At 51.1% G+C, this 13,603-nt stretch overlaps 1 protein-coding gene across 4 annotated transcripts in view; it reads left to right on the top strand.

Annotated features, from left to right (window-relative positions):
* SIDT1 (SID1 transmembrane family member 1) overlaps nt 1–10,982 on the top strand; it is a 46,445-nt gene extending 35,463 nt beyond the window's left edge. The window contains exons 17-26 of one of the 4 annotated variants that reach the window (XM_030019491.2): nt 771–888; nt 1,873–2,009; nt 3,689–3,797; nt 4,215–4,229; nt 5,012–5,088; nt 6,245–6,291; nt 7,113–7,218; nt 7,541–7,651; nt 8,391–8,504; nt 9,444–10,982. In XM_030019491.2, the coding sequence (XP_029875351.1) occupies nt 771–888; nt 1,873–2,009; nt 3,689–3,797; nt 4,215–4,229; nt 5,012–5,088; nt 6,245–6,291; nt 7,113–7,218; nt 7,541–7,651; nt 8,391–8,504; nt 9,444–9,506 (897 nt within the window). In that variant the 3' untranslated portion in view covers nt 9,507–10,982. The other 3 variants (XM_030019492.2, XM_030019494.2, XM_030019495.2) reach the window with 3 other exon arrangements.
* Nucleotides 10,983–13,603: the final 2,621 nt, after the last annotated feature.

Below are 13,603 nucleotides of genomic sequence, written 5' to 3'. Positions count from 1 at the left end.
GTAGGGCTGTCCCAGGATGCTTTTGTTTATAGTGAGGTTTGATTTGTCTTAAACAATCAAGAGTTCCTTCTTGGCACTCTTGTTAACAAGAGGGAATAGAACTACCTACAACAACCCAGAAGAATTTAGCTGCCTCTAGCTCTGAAGCAGAGCTGCTTGTAGTCAGAGCTTCTGCAGTCTCTTCAGTATCTTCTGGGAGAGGATGGAGAAATCCACAGCCCTGTGGGCAGTGGTGCTGGTGCTTTCCAGAGACAAACAGCTCTGTTTTCACTGGCTTGGTAGCAAGGAAAGACCTTAGCAGTTTTAAGGGTCTGCTGCTTATGGTTTTCAGATGAGACCTCAGCCAGATTGTGATGGAGATGCCTTCTCACCTGGGCTGATGCACTCTGCTCCTCAAGTGCTTTTAACCCCCTACTGACCACAAGAGCAAGGCTGCTATTCTGGGTCCCTAGTGCTCTCAGTTTTGGGCAGGATGTAGTATGGCACAAGGTACAGGACAGATTTTTAGTCTCAAGATGTCAGTACCACGACACTGAGGTCTTCAGACCAGAAGCTTGTGTGTGATTAGCTTGGGTTTGCTACCTGTGGATTCACCTGGCTATGCAGTGTGGCTAAACGCAGAGCCTATGGTTGCACACAGTACGCTGTGCTGCACTGGTGACTGAAGGACACGTGTAGGGGTTAGGAGGGATGAAGTGATGGAGAGTGGAAGCTCGCTTGTCATCGGGACCGTGAGGGTACTTACTATATACAGCTCTGCTCTCTTCCAGGACTATGGGATCCCAAAGCATTTTGGTCTCTTTTATGCCATGGGCATTGCTCTGATGATGGAAGGGGTGCTCAGTGCCTGTTATCACGTCTGCCCTAATTACTCCAATTTCCAGTTTGGTAAGCTGAGCTTTCTTTTTCCTTTTGAGCTGGAGGTAGGATTTGCCATGCTCTATCTCCTGCTGAGTTGCTGGCATTTCCTATCCCTCTACCCTTGCAAACCTCCCTGGAGTCTGCCTGTTCCAGGGCTCAGTTAAGAGGCAGTGGGTCTTTGGATGCTGGGCACTAATGCATTTCAGCCTCCTCTCCAGACCTTGGGACTCTGGTATTGCCCTGCTGGCAAGATCTCCCTTTGCTTTTGCAGCTCAGTGTTTGAAGATAGTAAGTGCACAGCCTGAGTGGCAGAGTGCTCAAGCGTAGGAAGTCTGTCTGCCGTCTCAGTGGAAACTTTCCTCTGTGGGCTCCTTTGCCTTCCTAGGGAAGAGAAGACTCAGGCAGGATCTTGTCTATGTGTGTAAATACCCAATGAGAGGGAATGAAGATGAGTGATCCAGGCTCTTTACAGTGGTTCCCAGTGACAGAACAAGAGGCAATGGGCACAAATTAAAACACAGGAAACTCCATCTGAACACAGGAATTTTTTTTTTTTTTTTTTTTTTCCTCTTCTCTAAGGGTGATCAAAGACTGAACAGGTTGCCCAGAGAGGTTGTGAAGTCTTCTATGGAGGTATTCAAAGCCTGACTGGACATGGTCCTGGACAACCCTCTCATAGCTGACCCTGCTTGAGCAGAGGGTGTTGGACCAGACAACCTCCAGAGGTCCCTTCTAACCTCAACCATTCTGTGATTCCCTGCCTGTTTCTGTGCAGCACTGTGGGCACTTATTTTCTGAGCCCCTTCAGTTTTTGTTGCCCTAGAGCATGGTAGATGTGCTGCAAGATGGCAAAGCACAAAGTGCTGTACAGTGTAGTGCAGTGTCAGGGATTTGTGCCTGCCAGCCTTGGGTTTGGCCCTGCTGCTGCACTTCTTCCTATGCACTCAGAGCAGCTTTCTCAGCCTACTGACAGTACCTGTTTTCACTGTTTCTGTTTTGCTCCCTCCATAGACACCTCCTTCATGTACATGATCGCAGGATTGTGCATGCTCAAGCTCTACCAGACCCGCCACCCAGACATCAATGCCAGCGCCTACTCTGCCTATGCCTCCTTTGCTGTGGTGATCTGTCTGGCCGTCCTTGGAGTGGTATGGCTCCCTCTTACCTACCTGCTTCTCTGGGAAGGAGATGGTGTGGCTGGGAACATAGCTTAAGTGGGCAAATGACTGGGGAGAGCAGCAGGGTAGGATAAGAGTGTTAAGCAGCTGCTAGTATTTGAATTCATAGTACTCTTGCGTTTTCCTCCTCCCTTCCCCTGGCCTTGCAGGGAGGGGAAGAGCAGTTTTCTCTAGGTGGGCTCCTTTTGGGGCTTTCCCCATCACATGCCCTCAAGAGGAGAAATTCATGCATCCAGATGTCTGTGACCAAGCATGCAGCTGGTCTTTTGGAGGGTTGCTCACCTTGGAGGAGAGGGGTGAGCTTCCAAGGCAGGTGTCCTCTACCTAATTGCTTCTGCTTCTTTCTCCCCTTTGGAAAATTCTGTTGCTGGGTACAGCTCCTGCAAATTGGCTTTGCTATCTTTGGAGAGGTGGAGGGCTAGAATAATGGCTGAGGGGCTCCCGGGCAAGTTTCTGGAGCACCTGCCTATAGAAGGGCATTGGAGCAGAAGGAATTTGGAGCAGAGGATCGCTCTTGTGCAGCAGTAGTCACTGACAGGTCAGGCTTTGCCCATTTGCTCATAGCATTGCAGGTGTTGAGCTGGGCTTGCCTGAATCCCTAGCCTGTGCTTTACCTTGGAGGTCTCTGCTTCTCTTTTTTAGGAGGGCTCAGTTTCATTTGGCAGTAACCAGGCAAAGTCCATTGAATTCTTCCTCTGAACTAGCAGCTGGGTCCCAGCAGGCTGTCAGCCCCTCACTACCTGACATAATGCAGAATAACAATTGATTCTGCAAATGTCTCTGTGTAGGAGACTATGGGATAAGGGATGCAGGAGCAGGTGGTGAACTTGGTACTTTCCAAGAATCTCTTGATAGCTGTGGTAGATCTGCACACCCAGGTTCAAAACACTGGGGTTTTATTATGGGATGCTGTATTTTTTTCTTGTGGGATGTTTTGAAGCTGTAGAGTAGAGCTTATAAACTGCATGTCTCCTTTGCTGCATTCATGCAGAGGTGGCTTTTCTGCTTTCTTTTTTTTTTTCCCCACACAAAATGAAAAGTTCAGGCATGTGCTGTGCCCCAGGGGAGGGGAGTGTGGGGTCACAGCTTGATGGCAGACTAGAGTTTCTGGACTTCTTAATGTATAACTGAAAAATTAAAGTTTTAATATAGCATTAACCTGCCTTTGTAGGTCACTTCCAGGCCTTAAATAAAGTGAAAGTGTAAAATAGGTGTAATTGCCTGCAGAGCAGCTTTGTCCTTTTTTGTCTACTATGATGCACTCGTTAAAGTAATGGTTGGTTCCCTGACTGCCTTTGTAAAAAAAATCCAGCTCCTGGCCAGAGACCTGCTGCCCACCTCAGCAGGGAGAGCTTACCTGCCTGGGTTTCCCTGCTTTTCTGCTCCCTGGGCCAGCTGCAGTCCTTCCAAGCTGTCATCCTTGTCTGAAGGGGTGTTCAGAAAGAATGGTCTCCTCTCCAGAAGTGCTGAGCTCCTCTTGCTTCTCTGGACCTTGTCTGGATTTATAGATCTGGTTTCGGGTTAGAAGATTTGGGGGTTTCTCTTCCATGTTCAGTGAGGTTGTCTAATGCCCCATGGTGACACAGGAGAGAAAAGGATCAACCTGCTGATAACAGGGCTCAGTTTGCTTTTAATATGTCTGCTTTCAGGTGTTTGGGAAAAATGACATGTGGTTTTGGGTCATTTTCTCAATGATCCATGTTTTGGCCTCTCTGGCTCTCAGCACCCAGATCTACTACATGGGCCGCTTCAAGATTGGTAAGTGCTGTGACTGAACTATCTCGCTCTAGGGTGTGCAGGTGCCTCCTGTCCTCACCTGAGCGAGTCACCTATGCAGCGCATCTGTGAGCACAGTCCTGTGGCCTGTGTTTGTGTTCTGGGTTATCCTGTCCTCTCATCCATCCGATGCTCTTCCTGGCCTCTGAATTCCTTGCGCTGCTGCTTCCCAGACCTATGGGAATCAGCAGGACCTGTCTGCTCTGTGGTGGCAGAAGAGCTGGGCTCTGAGGGAGCCTGCCCTTCAGCTACAGCTCTCCCTAATGCTGTGCTCAGAGTGGTGAGCTAGGTAAAACCCCATCATGGGGTGAGGGGGGAGAGGGTCTGGTGGGGAACCTGGCTCCTGTTCTCTGCTTACAACCATATTTCTCCTTCCTCTTCTGCTTCTGTCTGCCTCAGATGGCCCTGACTCAGGTAACTGTCAGCAGCTCTCATTTTTCTGTGTTGAACTGATTGAGCAGTGGCATAGCAGCCGGGGATGCATGGATGTGTGTGGGGAGGCAGGCTTGCGTGCCACCTGGGGTCGGCTCTTGAGAAGTGAAGTCAGTTTGCCAGCACCACCGCCAGTCCCGTTTCTTGACAGGAAGGGGGTGATATAGCACAGGAGAGCTCTGCCCTTGGCGCAGGAGCCTTTTCAAGCTCTGTGTTTGTGGTTGAAGAGGGGCATGTTTGTGTGTGTGTCTGTCTGTCCATGCCCACTGCCACTGATGGCTCTCCAGTGAAGCTTCTGCAATGATTCTGAGAGCAGGTGTGTCTTGTCTTGAGTGTGCTCTGCCCCTCTAGGACCTTCTAAGGGCTGTGGGATCTGTTTCTGGTGTTTCCCTGCTCTGGCAGCTTGTTTCATGGAAGGTGCTTTTCCCCCTTCCTGCACACACATCTCTTCCAGAGATGTGGTTGCAAAGCCAGTCTGTTTACATGTACAGAGAGGGCCTATTTGACTTCTGGGTAACGCTAGTGTGGAGGGTTTTTTCTTATTTTCTTTTTACCTGTTGTTCTGGCCAAATGCCATCCACATCCTGTGGTGGCTGCCCTTCTGCTCAGACTGCTCCCGAAGAGCAAGAAATGAATCTGTTGACACCCTGACCCAGAGGCTGGGTCCTCTGTTGTCAGCTGGTGGCTGTCCACATCTTTCCTCTGTAGGCATTTTGGAGCTTAATCTGCTGGCTGTTCTGGCTTTTTATTCTCTTCTTTGACAGACTTGGGGATATTTCGACGGGCAGCGATGGTGCTGTACACGGACTGCATCCAGCAGTGCAGTCGACCAATGTACATGGTAGGTGACTTCTCATGTCAGCACCTCCCTCAGCAATTGCTCACTTCCTAGGCAATGTGCAGAGGGAAGAGGTGTGGCTATTTGAAAAAGTGATGCTCCTGCCTCCCTTCTATGCCCTCCCCCAAAATGTTTGGGTAAGTGTAGATCTCTGTGGAGTGGTTTACCCCCACCTTCAGGCCTCCCCTGATATCAGGCTTAGTGAATAAAACATCAGAGCAAAGGTGATACAAGCATGGTAGGATTTGCCTTTGCTCTTGCTCTCTGGGGGCATCCGTCCAAAGGAGTGTGTATGAGGCTCTGTGCAGCACAGCCTCTCTGGGGAAGGCAGTGACTATTTTGGCTCTGTGGCTTAAGCAACAGCTATTGCTATTTCTACAGCACCTCAGGGCAGACAGCAAAAAAGTAAGAAATGGTAGCTGTTACCTTGTGTCCTCCTGGTACTTTCTTCTTGGCACAGAGTGCCAATTAGGGCTTGAAGTCAAATGAAGTTATTATTCATGAGCATCCATTTTTTTTCTTTTCTTTTTTTTTTTTTTTACTCTCCCGTCTCTGAATAAGTGTCAGACTGAGTTTTGCAAGCAAACTCAGTGCACTCAGGCATAAAGTAAGCCTGGCTGGCCTGAAATAGCTTCATCAGGAAAGCAGCTGTAAGCATAAATGCACATGCCCCACAGATGTAACCCTTCTGCCTGATGTAGTTATAGTGCTTCCCTAGCTAATGGTGAGATGGGTGAAAAAAGGCTCTGTGGATATGTGTGCGATGCTATCCAAAGCTTCCCCTGCTGTCTCTTTCAAGCACATCCTTGCTCTGTGCAACAATTTTTCTGTAAAACGGTGTGAGGGAAGGAATCTAACTAGAAAAGCAGTGGAAATGGTCAAAGGATTTGCAGACCTCCTGAGTCTGATTCTTAAGTCCTGGGGTTGTCCTTTTTTAGATGTTTAGTCTCCTTCTTGCAACACTTTCCTCAAATTTGTGAGGGCCAGAGCAGTTGCCATCTGGCAAAAGCTCCTGCAGAACAAACTTCAGAGCCAGGTGCGTGTGTGTCTGCAGGAACCAGACTCCAAATCCTCACATAACGATACCCTGAATTTCTAAGGCAAAGGCCTCTTTGCATTTCCTTCTGCTTTCATATGATCATCAGTGTCTTCTCTTCAGGACAGGATGGTGCTGCTCATTGTTGGAAACCTGGTCAACTGGTCCTTGTAAGTAGTGGAGTGTTTGTGTCTTGCATACTTGAGCTTGTGGGCAGTAGGATTCAGTATTGACACATGTGTGGCCTGAAGTGATGGGGAAATGCAGCACAGTCTGTGCAATAATCCTGTGCTGGGGCCCTTCTGACAGGTTTTGGCAAGGAGCTTGATCTGATGAGCGCTGATGGTAGGCAGATCCATAGGCTGCAGTGCAGCACTACAGAGCTGTGTGAGGCATCCCTAAGAACTTCAGCTGGTGCTGTCTCATGGCTTGTGTCTGAGCAAGCTTGTATAGGGCTGGCCTGGTACCGTGGTGCTGCGTTGTTCTGTACATACGCTTCCCACATAGCTGGGAGGTCTCTGGCACAGCCAAGGTGGAGGAGACTTGACAGACACTTGTTAGTCACAGTCACAGAGCCTGGCTCAGCAGTAACTGCATGGATGGGAGGGATCAGCTGTTGGATGAGACTTAAAATGATTGCCCCAAGCTCTTGCTTTTCACTAAAGCTGCTTCTCGGGGATGTGCCTTCTGCTAAACGTACAGGTCTGGGGCCAACTCCTACCAAGTGAGATGCATTGGCTGTGGGTTGGAAGCAACTCAGGGCCCTTGCCTGTCTTCTGGGGTCTCCAGTTGTGCTCAGCGGCTGACCGTGGCTGAGTTTGCTCAGCAGAGAGCAGAGGCGAATGGTGCGTTTCCTCCAGGGAATTGGGATGCTGTGGCAATGTTGCTGCGTTCTGTGGTCTGGTGGGGCAGTGGGTGGCTGTCAGTTTGGGGATGTACCGTGTCCCCAGTGAAAGAGGCTGTCTAATGTCCCTTCTTCCCCCTCTCTCAGTGCTATCTTTGGGCTGCTGTATCGGCCCAGAGACTTCGCCTCCTACATACTGGGGATCTTTATCTGTAACCTGTTGCTGTATCTGGCTTTCTACATCATCATGAAGGTAAAGGGAGGCAGCTGCAGCTGTCCCTGGGGTGCCTGTCTCCAAAGGGGAAGGGATGGGCCTCTTTTCTGGCTGCAGTTTGGGTTCCTGTGGTGCTGCAGAGGGATGTGGAGGGGCCTTTGTGGGGCTCAGGGTGGGACAAGGTGTTGGTGTTGGGGAGGGATGCTGTGTAGCCATCTCAGGGGTGGCTGGGCTGTGTCTCCCTGGGGTGGGCAGCCCTTTGCAGATGCAGATGGTCCAGGCTGGCGTTTCAGCCCTATGCATGGCTTCGGCCCCTGGGAAGAACTCGGGGTGTGTTGTGAGGCTATGTCCCTGTCTGCAGCTCCGCAGCTCTGAGAAGCTCCTGCCTATCCCCATGTTCTGCATCGTGGCCACAGCAGTGGTGTGGGCAGCTGCCCTCTACTTCTTCTTCCAGAACCTCAGCAGCTGGGAGGTAAAGTTCCCCTTTTACTGTCCTGTCCATCTCTCATCATCTTTCCTTCCCGTTGCTTGTTTTACACAAAAAATACTCTGGGGAAGAGTCTTGGGCTGCTCATGGAAGCTGAAAGGGTTTAACTCCTTCAGAAGACTGGGAAGGGAGCATGGGAAGCTGTTCCGAGTCAAAAATGACTGTATGCGTGCAGCTATGGAGAGACTATGACCCAGGTGATCCAGAGATGACTGGTCCTCACCAGGGGACAGAGGAGGAGCTGGGGATCTGAAAGCAAAACTGGGTAAATCCTGACCAGTGCTGGATGGAAGACTTCTCCCTGGAGCAGATGGCCAATGGGGAATAATCTGCCTGGGGTTGTGGGGGCTTTCCATGGCTTGGGAGGCTCTTTAAATCCTGACTGAATGCCTTCTAACAAGATACCATGTCCATCTCCATGGAAGTGACAGGCTTGCTGCAGGGTGGTCTGGTGGAGGCTGTGCAGCTTGTGCTATGCCAGACCTTGGATGTGGAGACTAGAGGGTTCCCCCCAGCTGTGGGTTGTGGTCCCAGATCCATCTCCAGGTCTAAGTATGACATTGTGTTCCTGCCCTGCTCTCACTACATGTCCAGCCAGCACAGTGCTTTTCCCTGGCTCCTGCACGGAGGGTTAAGACAGGGCGATCTCCAGGGGGTGCAGTGTGGCCGGCCAGGGCCCTGTGTGAGTGGATATCAGGTCCTGACCGCCTGCCCACTCCCCTAGGAGACTCCAGCAGAGTCCCGGGAAAAGAACCGTCCATGCATCCTGCTGGGCTTCTTCGATGACCATGATGTCTGGCACTTCCTCTCTGCGGCTGCCTTGTTCTTCTCCTTTCTGGTAAGTCCTGCTGAGCCTCACCCTCCTTGTCCCTCTCTATCCACATGGAGCTGCGGCTGCCCCAGGATGCCACAGAAGTGCCCCAGCTCCTCTGCTTGGCTCTGCCTCCAGACATCCTTCACAGTGGGATGCTCCTTGTCAGTGGGATCAGGAATTGGGCTTTCTCCTTTGGCTTGTTGCTCCCTGTGCCTCCTGGCCTCAAATTCCCTTTGGGGCTGTGGGTCACACAGCTGTTGTGGGGAAGCTGAGGGGCTGCTGGTATGACCAGCCCTCTTATGGGTTTGTGAGGACTTCTGAGGAAGGGACCCTACTTCCTTTGACCCAGGCAGTAGGGTCACTGGTGTGGAGCTTAGCTCGCTCCTGGACTTTCTGTCACTTCCATAAATTGACTCCTGTGCTTCTCTACTTGGTACCACTTTTCAGATCTGATGGTCTGTGTGGTGGAAAAGGTGGAGGCATCCCCTGCGATGGGTTCAGAGCATAGTATTTTGGGGAAGTGGAGAGGGAGGCCTTAACCCTAGCTGTGCACGGTGCAAACTGTTTGTGAGGGAGCTGCCTGGCCGCTTGCAATGCCTGAGCTGTGGTCAAGCAACTCCCACCCTGCTGCCTCCTGGATGGCTCTTCAGGGGCTAGTGATGAGGGACCAGTTTACAAGCAGCGTCTCCATCATGGCTGGGGCAGGATTACCTGCTCAGGTCCTTGCCGCACTGTAGGCAGAGCTGCCTGTCAGCTGTGCTGCCAGAGTGACTTGCTGGGAGCATTACGGAAACAAAGTTAATATGGCACATCTACGTGGGTTCCTGTCGTGACTTCTGTACGTGCTGGAGACGCGGCCCAGGTGGAGCCCCCCTGTGATGCGATGCCATCAGGACCTGGTCATTCTGCCCAGCCATGTGCTGGCCAGCAAGACCTGAAGCTGCCTCGCACTTTCCTCCTCAGGTCCTGCTGACCCTGGATGATGACCTGGACGTGGTGCGCAGGGACAAGATCCCAGTGTTCTGAGTCCTCAGGGGACAGGGGCACAGGGACGTCCCGAACTGCTCAGCCAAAGGCACCGGGCCAACTGGTGTCTGTGGGGAATGAGCCTGCTTCCATGGCCAACAACCCCGTGGGAGCAGGGGAGCCAGATCCCACAGCAAGCACGAAGGGGTGCTGCGGTAACTGAGGCGGGACCGGGAGGGAAGACAACACTTGCTGCTTTCCTACCGCATCCTCTGGAGCAGGCATGACCCAGGGGCCGAGGACAGTGCCCAGCCCGCCGGCTTGTAGGTGCAGTGGGTGCTGGAGCCAGTGAAGAGGGAGGAAACAGGAGGTGTGTTTGAGACCTTTGCTTCCCTTCCTCCCTGCTGATGTGCTCCACTTCCTCTCCAGTGAGCAGGCTTGACAAGTGTAATGCAGCTCCTCCTGCATCTGCAACTGGCACCTGTACCCTGCAGGCTGCTGCCCTCAGAGAGTCCCTTTGGCAGCACAGGGAGAGAATTTGGTTCCTGTCCTGCAGCCGCCGAGGGAGCAAAGGACTCCAAACTGAGGTGGCAGTGGGGGACTGTTTTTTTTGTTGGAGAGGCTCCCTCCTCCTGTAGCTGGTGGGGAGCCATGGTAACAAGAGACTGCAGTGTTGGAGGGGAAATGGTGGACTAGAGCTGCCCATGAGTGCTCTGCCAGAGGCAGAACCTCCTGCCTTGCTCTTGCAGCCTCTCTCACTTACTCACATTGAACAGCCTCACTTCACTCTGGTGACTCCTACACAGGCACTTGTCAGTGTGATGGTCTCTTTCACAGCACCAGAAGTGCTGTCCTCAAGTGACCGTAAGAGAGATGGTGTGGTGAAGCTGCAGTCTTGTGTGCTGGGCAGCTCCTTGGCAGCTCCGTGGCAGCTTCTTGGCTCTTGCTGCGTGGCCTTGCTAAATGGGTAAGGTGGAACAGGGAGGCTGTCCAGCAGCCTCAGACTTTCTCCTCCCACAAGCTTGCTTTGGGGAAACTTGGCAAAACGGGTTTCCTTATGGGCTGGGAGTGTGGAGGAGGTTTTGGGGCGGTTGGGGTTGAGCTCTTTAGCTAAAGATCTGGACCAAACTTTTTTCCTCTCCAACTTTTCTGCATCTGAAACAAGTTTTTAAAAGGCTTCTGCATTCTTCCTGAATTCTTAGTTATTTAAAAAAACAAGAATAAGGTGTGAATTATTTCAGGCCTTGCATCTAAAATGTGACCTGTTTTGCTAATTTTGAATTAAAAAAGTATTCTTTGAGGCCTGCTGTCCTTATTCTTGTCATTGTCTGAGCACTTTTCCTTTGGTGTATGTGCATGTACTCAGTGATGAAAAGGCTCCATTCCACTTGTGCTTACCAAAGCAGATGACTATGGTAATTTTCTATTCCAAGAAGCCTGTATCTCCTAGCTTTTAAGGTTTTAAACTAGCTGGGTTTTATTTTTTTTCTAAGTTGGAGTTTGTCAAGATGGTCAATAAAATGAATGTTCCTAGTTCCCTGCTCTGCAGGTTGATTGGAATTCTTCTTGCTCCAGCACTCAGCAGCAGCAGAGAGCACTCGGGGCAGAGGGGTGCCAGCTGCTGTCATCCTTAGGACCCTTGCAAACAGTTTCCTGAGCATAGGTGCAGATGACTGACTTGTTCTCTTAACCAAATTGCCTTTGTGAGGCTAAATAGAGTAAAGAACAGACACTATTGTTTGTCACTCTAGCCCCTTTGGCAGAGTGGAGGAGGAATGACACAAGAGGCTGCCAGCTGCTATCTTCGTGAGCAGAGCTGCACTGCTCCGGAGATGTAGCTGCGTTTCAGGCAGGGTGTGCCAGAACACACAGAAGGTGGCGGTGGTCTCTGTGTGCTGTGTTGTATTACAGTGCTTTGGGCTTGACTTGCAGGTTTGCCATGCAGATGGAGTTGTGAATGTTTCGTGTTTGAAATAGGGGTAGGTTTCTCAGGCTTGTTGCGAAGCATGAGCTTCTCTTCCTTAACAGCGTCACCATGGGCTGCAGGGAAGGAGATGACACTTGCTTTTGTCTGAGTAGCACCAGCAGAGGAGTATCAAGCTGAGGATAGTCCACGTTTTCCATTCAGCCACCCTGCAGCCTTGCCATATGTTCTTGGTGTGTTTAAAATGGCAGATTCCAATATTAGTGACATAGGCTTGCCTGCAGCTTCCCTTTTCTTCTCATAAGGAAAGACTACCAGGAAGTCTGAGGTGCAAAAAACCTCCCCAAATCCTTACTGCTGAGTGCAGCAGGACTGAACCACCCCCGTCAGGGACTCCTGGTGGGGCTGTGGTGCTTTGTCTTGCCCAGCATGGTTATAAACATGCAGATGGAGTTGCCTGGGTTTCTGTACCCGGAGGTGTATGAATGTTTGACCTGAGAGCTTTTTTGCAACATGTACTCTGTGCTGCCTTGTCCCCCTCCCTGCAAATGCAAGGGCTACTGTAGGTCCCCAGGTGCTGCACTTCCAGTTCTCTGATCAGTGAAACCAAAATTTGTTGTAATAATACCTGGGGCGTGCAGGATGTGCTCTTTCCAGAGAGCTCTACTTGGAGGGCAGGTGGTAACATGCAGTGACAGCCCTGCTGCCAGCACCATCCATTCCCTCCCTTCTCTCTGCTTCTCTAGTCCTGGCCCTGGCAGCAGGAGCTGAGGTCTGAGGCATGGCTGCACAGAGCCCTGCTGCATGGTGGCACCTGGAAGCTGCATGAAGAGCTGCAGCAGTAGATCTGTTGGGAGGTGATGTGCTTGTGTAATGGTCACATCATTTGCTGCTGGGTGAGCTAAGGAGCAAGTGGGGCAGTGCTTTGGGGCCAGGACTGGGGGAGGCAGCAGCAGCAGAAGGGGAAAAAATTTACTGATGGAGTCCTCATCATGGCCCTTGCATGTACAGTATCTTGCTCTAGCAAGTGCCTGGAAAAGTTCAGGTTGAGCCCTGTGTGTGCCTTCAGGGTGGGTTACAAGGCTTTGTGCAGGGACGTGCTCACAGGACAGCAGTGCTGCGGTGGGCAGGATAAATCCCTGAGTGCTGGGGACGTGTGGGGTTTGAACACAGCCTGCCAGCACCAGCAGGTTGAGCACGAACTCCCATGCAGTGCTAAACTGAAAGAAACCTCTACTTGAGCCTTGCTCCTCTGGGACCTGGAGGGAGCTGTGTAAATCTTGTCTAAGGTGGGAGCTTGTCAAGGTGGGAGGCTGTGCTGGGGTGATTAAAGGTGCTTGAAGTGGAGATACTGCCCTGCTGTTGCCCGAGGCTCAACAGTTGGAGCATCTGCATGCTGTAGGAACTTCACTAGCCTTCAGTCTTTCAACTGCCTGGCTTCTCTGGTGTCCATGCTGCAATCACACCTTGCAGCTGCAATTGCACCATGTAAAGCATTCCAGAGCCCACTAAATGTTTTTATATGAAGTGGGCAAGTCTGGCTGGAGACTCCAGTGTGGCTTCTTACTAGAATTAGCAAATGCTGCCTCCCTCAGTCCCCTTGAGCCAGAGAGACAGGGAGAAGATGGATGCTAGTTCAAAAACCTGTTGATCTTGGCAGATCATCAGAACTGGTGTACAAGCAGGTATGTGGGGGGTGGGGTGTGAGACTTGGACGATCCAGTGTTGGATCCTGCCATTTGTGAGTCTAACCTGAAGTCCTCTTTGCTCACTGTGCTGCCTTCACACCCCTGCTTAGTCAGGTGCAGGATGGGCTTTTGCCTTGCAGGACTGCCCTTACCCTGTGTTTAGGTGTGGAGGAAGGTGAGCAGCTTTTCCTCTTGTACAAGTATGTTCTGCTTTTGATGTATTTTGTGGTGCACAGAAGTCAAGGACATAGGATGAGGTGTTGGGGTAGTAGGAATATCGCTTCTGTGGCAGACTGAAGAAGGGCTTGTGTGCCTCCAAATTTGTCCAGTTTTGGGGACACATTTTCATAAAAGATATTCCTTCTCCCTGTGTCTTCCATAGTTGGTAGTTTCAGACCTTGTTCCAAGCTTGTATTTGTTTCTAGCCAGGAAGGTGGTTATCTCCTCTAAATAGGAATGTGAGGAAAAAAACTAATGTTGAACAGCAGTTGGAAGACTGGAGGTAGGAGAGCAACATATGCGCTCGCTGAGCTAAGCAGAGATGA

This window comes from Aquila chrysaetos, chromosome 7 (genome assembly GCF_900496995.4).
Source record: "Aquila chrysaetos chrysaetos chromosome 7, bAquChr1.4, whole genome shotgun sequence".
Lineage (NCBI taxonomy): Eukaryota > Metazoa > Chordata > Aves > Accipitriformes > Accipitridae > Aquila > Aquila chrysaetos.
The sequence above is the reverse complement of the archived record's forward strand: the minus strand, read 5'-3'. Positions and strand labels throughout refer to the sequence as shown.